The 10,214-nt window shown below is 38.0% G+C and overlaps 1 protein-coding gene across 1 annotated transcript; it reads left to right on the forward strand.

Moving 5' to 3' along the window:
• Positions 1-1,722: 1,722 nt before the first annotated feature.
• LOC147856140 (uncharacterized) lies at positions 1,723-4,769 on the forward strand. The gene is made up of 7 exons (XM_087329636.1): positions 1,723-2,569; positions 2,933-3,049; positions 3,160-3,338; positions 3,500-3,593; positions 3,689-3,766; positions 4,153-4,254; positions 4,337-4,769. The coding sequence occupies exons 1-7, from the start codon at positions 1,814-1,816 to the stop codon at positions 4,475-4,477; spliced, it is 1,467 nt and encodes a 488-aa protein (XP_087185762.1). The 5' UTR covers positions 1,723-1,813; the 3' UTR covers positions 4,478-4,769.
• The last annotated feature ends 5,445 nt before the right edge of the window (positions 4,770-10,214 follow it).

The following is a 10,214-nucleotide window of genomic DNA, read 5'->3' on the forward strand; positions in this document are numbered from 1 at the left end:
ATCAACCTTCATCCAACAATGGTCATCCTCTCCCTTTCTTGAGTCAGTGGGCCTCCACATAAGATGAACTATCGAGTCCCTTTTGGGATTTGTATATAACATTCTCAACTGTAAAATTTGATAATAATGAAAGGAGTTTTGTTTTTTGGAAAAAAAAGTACCCCAAACAAACTTAATAGTTGTACATATATGCATATGCAAGATATGTCTATCCTTCGACACTCTACTTTGGAAATGTAAAAAAGCAAAGAATATAAATGTACATGACCTCCGTTATGAATATCCTATGAGGTACAAGGAGTATGCGAAATGCACAAGTATTCGCATGCTAGTTTCTTATTAGATTGCAATCGGTCTCGTGGACATTCAAAAAATAAGGTGTGTATATATATATTATAATCACACAATGTTCTTACTTTTTAAGTTTAGTGACATACAAATTTTGAAATAATATGTTATATATGAAAATGTGCGAATATTTCATCCTGACGTTAGATCATTACTTTTCATAAGTGTTTTGTATATTGTATTTCATAAACAATGCATCTTAATGTATAAGTCCTTGATACACATGTAAGTTCGCTTAACCCTTAACATTGGCATGCACGCGCAATTCAAACTGATATGGCCATTGGCATAAGGATACTTTATTCTTTGTTTCCATAAATGTTTGAAGTTGGAATCACATTCTATTAGGTAGACATTGACATGGGCATGAAAACCTCTACCTTCTTTTGTTATTGAAGGGAGAATACTCACACACCTACTTGCCACGAGGTTCCTATAGAATGATGATCATATTTATATAGAGACTTCAACCATAATGTTGACAATGGAGAATATCACATATACATAAAATTATATTTATATAGCCCGAATTGAGAGGTACTACTATTAAATATATTTGAGCATCCAAGATAATGCATGAAATAATATATGGATGCTCATGGAAGCACTCTTAAGAGTTTTGGGAAAGAGGACACATATAGGGTTTGATAACAATTTATGCACATCATATTTTCTTTTGGCACACTTTCAGTATAATGTTGATACTACTCACATGTCAAACATAAAATCAAATGAATGCCATTAGTATTTTAGCAACATGCAACTTCATGATAATAAAGTTTGAGACATTATAAATAAAGTATAAGATGGTCGCTCAAAATACACTCCATGTATAAACTTCTCTTACACCATATGATACAATGTACGTGTAATCGAAGATATAAACTCTGTAATTCGAAGAAAACATTATGACTTGGTAAAGCAATATGATGACTTGTGGAATATCCTTGTTTAATTATGAACATTCTTGTGTCACCTCGAGTATAAATATTTGGGGGGGGGGGGGAGGAGGAGGGTATTCGAGTGTAAATATCTGGAAACTGTCTCCATCAATACCCCCCCCCCCCCAAATAAATAAATAAATAAATAAAATAAAATCAATTAACACAAAATAATGTGAAAATAATTTTCTGCTTGACAGTGACGTTAAATTCTCGGCAATTCTCAACGCGCGCGTTAGCCACACACACACACACACACACACACACACACACACACACACACACACACACACACACACACACACACACACACAGCAAACAGAGCAAACAGAGCAAACAGAGTAACAGAGAAACAGAGAGAGAAGAAGAAGAAGAAGAGGAAGAAGGAGAAGAAGAAAGCAGGGTGTGTATAAAGATTTCTAAAGAAGGAGGCCTCTGTCTGAGAGACAGAGAGGCTGTGGTTATGCAGCATCGCTAAAAAGCTTCTTGCTTTCATTTCCTTGCCTGTATGTGTATATGCATGTATGGCCGATCTCCGCATAAAGAAGATCGTCGGAGGCATGAGAAGCAGTAGAAACCTGTATCACAGCATCCCTGTCTCACCTCCAGAGGATCTTCTTCACCAGGAAGAAGAAAAAGAAGAAGAAGAAGAAGATGATGATGATGATGAAAATGATGATGATGAAGAAGACGAAGAAGAAGGAATGTCTCCTCCAAAACAGCAGAATCATCATCATGATCAATATCAGAAGAAGAAGAAGAAGAAGAAGAAGAAGAAAGAGGCGTGGAATGAATCTGCTCCCCTTCCTCCTAATCTCTCAAGGAAGAACATGACGGTCCGAATGGTGGATCTGTACGATTTCACGGTCGAAGGGACTGTGGAGGATGCACAAACACTGAATGAGGTGAAAGAGAGAGTGAGAGAGCAAGGTCGGCTATGGTGGAGTTTAGAAGCTTCCAAAGGCGTGGGATGGTATCTACAACCTGAGATTTCTTCACTCACACCTTCCGCTGGTGTTCCAGTTATGAATTCACAAACACTTATTCATAACACTGGAAAGCTTATCATTCCATCCCCAGTCTCCATTGTTACTGTTACCAATACTTTGCTTCTCAAGAAGCTTATTAGGAAAGGTATTCCACCCAACCTTCGGCCGAAAGTATGGCTATCTGTATCAGGTGCTGCAAAAAAGAGGTCTTCATCTCCAGATAGCTATTTCACGGATCTTTGCTCGGTTTCCCATAGTATCTCCACTGCTTCCACGAGGCAAATTGATCATGTGAGTTCTTCGATGATGCATTTGTCACCTGTTTTGTAATGCATTAAGTAATTGTTAGACATTTTTTACTGCAACAATTTTTTCTTTTGTATATGTTCTTCAATCATGTAACGTCTCGGAGGATGTATTTTTTAGCTCTTTTGTATACATTTTTTGACCATATAAGATTATACATTTTTTGCTGCAACAATTTTTTCTTTTGTATATGTTCTTCGATCATGTAACGTCTCGGAGGATGTATTTTTTAGCTCTTTTGTATAAATTTTTTAACCATATAAGATTATGCATTTTGCTATGATAATATCACTTTTTCTTGCATGTATTCTCAATTAATGTAAGTTAATGACTGTGCGGATCTGATAGGATTTGGCGCGGACTTTTCCGTCTCATCCATGGTTAGATTCAGTTGAAGCCCAAGCAGCACTTCGCAGAGTCCTTGTCGCCTACTCTCTTCGTGATTCACATGTTGGATATTGTCAAGTAAGCAGTAAGTTTTTTTGATACAGCATTTTGCTTTTTGAAATACGACTGCTGTTCATAGATTCAAAATCTACATGCATCAAGTCTAATTTTCTTTGTTTTTCATACAGGGTATGAATTTTATTGCAGCACTTCTTCTATTAGTCATGAAGAAGGAAGAAGATGCATTCTGGATGTTGGCTGTGCTTATAGAGAATGTGCTGTTTGAGGATTGCTATACGAACAACCTTTCTGGATCACATGTAGAGCAGAGGGTTTTCAAGGACCTACTGAATAATAAATGCCCAAGGTAGAAGAACTAAACAATGTAGTGTAGCATTTTTACCAACATTGATTTGGTTTTATCATACGTGGTTTCCTAACCTTACAGTTGGAACAAAAGAATGGTTTACTTGCCATTGCTGTTTTCTTATTTGATTTTGATTGCTCATGGTTTCCTAATCTTAACAGGCTGGCAGCTCATCTAGAGCTTATAGGCTTTGATGTTTCCCTTGTGATTACTGAGTGGTTTCTATGTCTGTTTGCCAAGAGTCTACCATCAGAGGTAAAAAACGAAAAGAACATTTTCACGCGTTGCATTGTATCTGTCCAAATCTCAACTTACAGTTTTGTGCATTGTATCTGAATGGTTGATCGTAGACAACGATGCGAGTGTGGGATGTCCTTTTTAATGAGGGTGCAAAAGTCTTATTTAGAGTGGCACTTGCGCTTTTTAAGGTGCGGGTACATCTCTTTCTATGTCTCTGTTTTTCAACTTGGAGGAGTCATATTGTAAAGTAACATTCTTATTTCTTTCTACTTTTGCATGCTTGGATTCCTTTTTATTGTTTCATGTCATTTTGAGCACAACTTCTACGTGATCAGATGGTTTTTTCATACATCATATTTAACTGAAAACATGCGTCGGTTGCATCAGAGTATAAATCTAGAGTTTAAATGTTCACGCAGTACTTTGGTGTACATGTGATTTGCAATATTTGTATGGCTTGCATTGCTGCTGACCTTTTAAATTCTTCTGCTTGATGAAGTTAATCGAGGATCTAATCAAAGAGCATTTTGTTACAGAGTTATGTGACTGAAGTTAATCACTTTATATGTTATAGATGAAAGAAGAGGAGTTGTTGGGTGCTCAGCAAATGCACGAGGTTGTTTGCGTCTTCCAGTCTGCAACACGCCATCTATTTGACCCTGATGCCCTCTTAAAGGTGCAAATAATTTTGGAAAAATCCTTTGGAGTTGGGAAACGAAATTTAGATTGTGCTGAAGTGGGTATGTTTCTTATGACAGATTGCATTTGAAAAGCTGGGTTCCATGACAACTCACACTATTGCCAAACATCGGTCAAAGCAGAAAGTAGTAGTTATGGAAGAGCTCGAGCAAAGAATCAAAAGACTGAACACAACTTCATATGATATAAAGGAAAGCTGAGTCTTGTGATTTTGTTTGCTGTTGCTTGCTTATCTATATATATAGTACATGTCTTGTCACATTCTATTTCACTGATTTTGCTATGTGCCTTGCATCATTGACGGAAAGTGGAACTGTAAAAAAATGAAGAGTTGGAATCGGAATGCTTGGGTTTTGGGTTGTTTGTATATAATAAAGAGGGAATCAAACACAACAATCTGTGTTTGTGGTGGATGGGAAAGAAGATGTTGGGAACCGAAATTTAAATTATGATGTTTGGAACGAGTTTGTTATGATATCTTGTTCTTCTCCACCCCTTAAATAGTTTTCTGAACATTGCTGTCTGTGTGGTAGCTAAATACAATATATACATTTACACATTGTGGTTGAAGCAAATGTCAATTGTAAAGCCACTATTTGGTGCAAAGTGTGGCATGTTCTCAAAACTAAAATGCATGTGAAAATCTTAAATGACTGCAACATCTTGCTTCCTATTTCGTGGGTCTTGAACCCACAATCATTGTATGTTGCCAATTGCAAGCTTTACAACCACAACACTGTTATTGTATATATGTATATATTCAAATTTTATACAATATAGTTGTAACATTATAAGCGTAACATTATGCTTCCATGATGTATTAGCAGGTGATGTTTTGTTTTATTGACTTTTGAAGTCATTGTACAATGTTTATACTTCTTTTGTTTCAAGCTAGCAAATAAGATTTATGTCCATGAGTATGCTGGTCAATTTGGAAGTCAATTTCACATGGATTTAGTTGAGTGTATTTTTCAGTTATTTAGCCTTATTTGTCGATTTGGTCTCTTAACTTTCTTGACATGGTGTAGTCTGTATGTTTGCCATTCTGGTTCATTTGAAAGATTGTTTTAGTCGGTGGGATTTCACTAGACAATTTCACATAGATTTAGTTTAGTGTATTTTTCAGTTATTTAGCCTTATTCCTTGATTGGTCTCTCAACTTTGAGATTCTCAACTTTCTTGACGTGGTGTAGCCTGCATGTTTGCCATTCTGGTGCATTCGAAAGATTGTTTTAGTCGGTGGGATTTCACTAGACAATTTCACATAGATTTAGTTTAGTGTATTTTTCAGTTATTTAGCCTTATTCCTTGATTGGTCTCTCAATTTTCTTGACATGGTGTAGCCTGCATGTTTGCCATTCTGGTGCATTCGAAAGATTGTTTTAGTCGGTGGGATTTCACTAGATAATTTCACATGGATTTAGTTGAGTGTATTTTTCAGTTATTTAGCCTTATTCCTCGATTGGTCTCTCAACTTTGGGATTTTCAACTTTCTTGACATGGTGTAGTCTGCATGTTTGCCATTCTGGTGCAATTGAAAGATTGTTTTAGTTGGTGGGATTTCACTAGACAATTTCACGGGGATTTAGTTGAGTGTATTTTTCAGTTATTTACCCTTATTCCTCGATTGGTCTCTCAACTTTCTTGACATGTTGTAGTCTGCATGTTTGCCATTCTGGTGCATTCGAAAAATTGTTTTAGTCGGTGGGATTTCACTAGACAATGCTTAGGTTTCTATGATTTTAAAACTCGGCGAGATATCAGGTCTCTTGACTCTCTAGATATAACATGGACTAACTAGGTAGCCATAACAGTGTAGTCTAAACATTCACCATTCAGACACATTTGAAAGATTGTTGGAGTCTATATGGGCTTTCATTAGGCCATGCCTAAAATTCTATGATTGTATATTATTGCATGTCCTATTAGACCACTTCAGAAATTTTTATAGTGCTTTTAAGCACCATGATATCACAATAATGTTCTTTTTGACGTTTATGAATAAATATTTTATTTCTAATCTAAGAATTCAAAGCATGTCTCTATAATTTTCCCTTTTGGATACTTGCCAAACAATAATTTTATCTAGGGAGTGTTGTGAAAAAATCATTTAGTTCTTAAATGCAAAAAGAGTAGGCATGGTGTCTCAACACTTCATTATGCTCATATGCTTTGGTCGAACATTTAGGTGTTAATTGACAATTAGAATTTCTTGAGACTGGTTTGTATAATTGTACCATCTAAATGTTGTACTCCAATAATAAACAAGGGTTTTGTTGATCCGTTCATCTTAGTTTTACTCTCTCTAGCACCATTCATTTACTAGATGTCGCCTTGGAATGTAGGGATAGAATTGTTTTGATGGATTGTGTTAGATGACTAGACAAGTTACATTCGCATCGACACTCTTTTTGCTACACCATACTCCTTGTGTCTCACACATGAGAGATTAATGCACACATCTAATTGATGATTGACAAAGAGATGACGACATGAATATGCAACAATTACGAGTAAATTCTTATCTGTCCCATAATTGCTTAAATTCACCCCTGTTCCATTGAGGTCGAGGAATCAATCACCAATGGTCTCAACATGAATGACATGTGAATCCAACACGTGTTCAACTGATTGAGAGAAATGAGAAGCATACCTTTTTTTCAAATAAGGTCAAGAATGAGATTTATGATGGTGTTCACTGGGTTCCCTATGATATACAAACTTTTTTATTTTATTTTACAAGGTATCCATTCATGAGCATAAACAAACATACATAGAGGTGTGATGTTCAAGTGATCGGTGAAGGGAACAACTATCTTGGTCGCTACACCCAAAAGGGCTGCCATATTTTAAGGGCAAAAGTGGAGTACCTTTCCAAAGAGTAATAAATTGGAGACATGAGCAATTTTAGCAGTTGTATCCCCAACAAAACCATTCCGCCATCCTTTTGAAGTATTGACCATCTCGTACCAACTTGTGAGACCGTAACTTGATGAAAAATGGAGGAGCATCCAACCTTTCAAAGCATGTGATGGTACTATTTAGTAATTCCCATAATGGTTGTGTCTTTGTCTTCTTAAAAATTGCACAGTCACTAGAGGAACTACTCAAACCGTTCCGAACCAAGTGTTGAAAGCATGGTCTAGAGACTCGACATCATAATAGAACCCAGAGCGAACAATTGTCCAAACCATAATATGAACCAATGTTTGAGCAGTAGAATGCGAATATTACGTTCTATGGTCCAAACCATGATTCCCCATGTGAATATTGATGGTGGAAAGTAGTTGGCAAAGATTCAAAGAAGATATATACATACATATTGAAACTCAATGCAATCCCATAGACAATGTTTCTATGATTCTTCTTAAAAATAACATCGAGCACATTAGAGAATACACCCGTTTTGTGCAAACACATACTTATAGGCAAAGCTCGATGCACAAGCAACTATTGCACAGGAAATATTTGACACAATTGTTTCCTTTCACATAGCTTACCCCATAACTTCAAAAGAAACTTTGAAGCAAGACCATGTTGATTCTAGTATTGAAATGTGTAAAGAATCAAGAGATGGATTCTGTGTAGTGGAGAATTGTGTGTGTGTATGAGAGAGAGAGAGAGAGAGAGAGAGAGAGAGAGAGAGAGAGGAGTAAGACAAAGAGAATACGCAAGGTAAAATATATTAACAAAGGAGAAAGACTCAACGGTATACAAGGTGGGAGGAGGGTGCTTTATATAGTCACCCTCTCTCTTCATTAACTACAAGACTCATGGAGCATGGGGAATGTGAAAGCTCATAAGTTATGTGTCATAAAATATGATTCTATGACTCATACTAAATGCTAGAATACAAAGTGGTGACATAATGGTGACTCTTGACTGTTGGAGTGTCTGTTCACTCTCAAGGTGAGTTCACACACTAGACCAAGTTGAGCTTGATTCTCAACACGCCCCCTTAAGCTCAAGTCGGGTAAGTTTCAGATGGTATCCGGAATCCGCTTCGACTCGCGTTCCAGAGTCCGCGTCGACTCGCTTCGACTCGCATTTATGCGGAGTTGCGGAATCCGTGCTCCAGCTTGTATTGTGCGTAGTTGCGAAGTTTGTGCTTCGGCTTGCGTCTTTCTTCGCGGCTTTGCGCGGTAGATCGGCTTTTCGCGGCTTCGTTGCGCGGTTGCGGAATCCACACGTTATTGCGTAGTGTCTTCTTCGCGGCTTTGCATGGTAGATCGGCTCTTCGCGGCTTCGTTGTGTGGTTGCGGAATCCATGTGTTATTGCATAGTGTCTTCAGTACTCCCCCTCAAGCTTGGCAGGTCAAGTATTAGAGATCTAGGTACTAAAGTAAGCTTAAGATAAGGATAAACTAATGATAGATAGAAAGGAGAAAGAGAAAGAAGGGTGCCGATCCACCCGACCACCCCCGAGCGAAGGGATCGAGACGGACTCGAGCCTCGATCAGCGTCCCATACCACCGCCGTGGCGTTGAGTCGTACCTGGTGCTGGCGCGCTCGCTACAAGAGTTGACCCACCACAAGAGCAGAGTCTCGATGTAGTAAAAAAGATGATCAAATGAGGGTAGCTAGGCCTCTTATTTATAGCGATACCCAAGGCCCCCAGGCAAGTTCACACTTGACCTAATGGGTTGTCTCAATCCCGAGGATTAAAAGTAATCCTCCCCTTCTTTACACTCTCGTTTAACCCTCACACTTATCCACGTGTATAGAATACTACGGTAATTTCTCACCACGGGATATTAAATGGTCATGCCTGTAACATCCTCCCCTTCTTTAAAACATTGCACCCTTGCAATGGAAAGTTAGGGAAGTTTGTTCTTAGAGTATTCTCGCGTTCCCATGTGGCATCTTTGATAGATTTGTCCATCCATTTAATTTTAAATTCTCGGATTTCTTTAGTACGTAACTTTTTTGTTTTAACATCGAGAATTCTTTTTGGTACATGTGGTTTCGAAGATAAATCTTCAGAAGTAACCAGACTTTCAGTTGTGACTGTGTTGTCGCTAGAACCTAGAAGTTCTTTTAGACGACTCACATGGAAGACTGGATGAATTCCAACACCATCGTGAAGAGCGAGACGATAGGCTGATGACCCAATGCGTTTGAGGACTGTAAAAGGCCCACAAAACTGTGGGTCTAACTTAGCGCACTTACCCGTAGACAATGTCTTAGAATTGTGAGGTACCCGTAAAAATACCTTCCGTCCAGGGTTGAATACACAAGGTTGCCTATGATGGTCGGCATAAAAACACGCTCTATCTTGAGCTGTTTTTATATTATTTTGTGCAATATGCAACATATCTTGCATATCCCGAAGAAAGTTTTGCGTACTTCGTAACTCATCATGATGTATATTAACATCAATCGGGGCTCGTGGCTGAAAACCATACATCAACATAAAAGGACTATATCCCGTCGACGTATGCTTGGAGCTGTTATAAGCAAACTCCAAAATTGGGAGATAATGTTCCCATTTTGTTGGTTTTGCACCAACGTATGCTCGAAGCATGTCCTCAATAATTTGATTTACTCGTTCTGTCTGTCCATCGGATTGAGGATGATCCGTGGAGCTCATGCTCAATGTAGTTTCTAACTTCTTAAAGACTTGCGTCTAGAAGTCACTAGTAAACTTTGGATCTCGATCACTCACGATATCCATCGGTAACCCATAAAAACGAAATAATTCGTCAACGAATTGGTAAGCCAATTCAGGAGTTGTTACCGTGGTTTTAGTAGCAATAAATCTGGCCATTTTAGTTAGTCGATCAACGACAACCCAGATGGCATCATAACCTTTTTGGGTGCGAGGAAGGCTAACAATAAAATCCATGGATATACTTTCTCACTTATTATTGGGAATGTCCAAGGGATGTAAAAGTCTTGCGGCTTTAAGTCGCTCGGCTTTGTTAACCTGACACTGGT

The sequence above is a fragment of the Azolla caroliniana genome, unplaced genomic scaffold, assembly GCF_043228905.1.
Source record: "Azolla caroliniana isolate FFs.n. ecotype wild unplaced genomic scaffold, voAzoCaro1.0.p SCAF_13, whole genome shotgun sequence".
Lineage (NCBI taxonomy): Eukaryota > Viridiplantae > Streptophyta > Polypodiopsida > Salviniales > Salviniaceae > Azolla > Azolla caroliniana.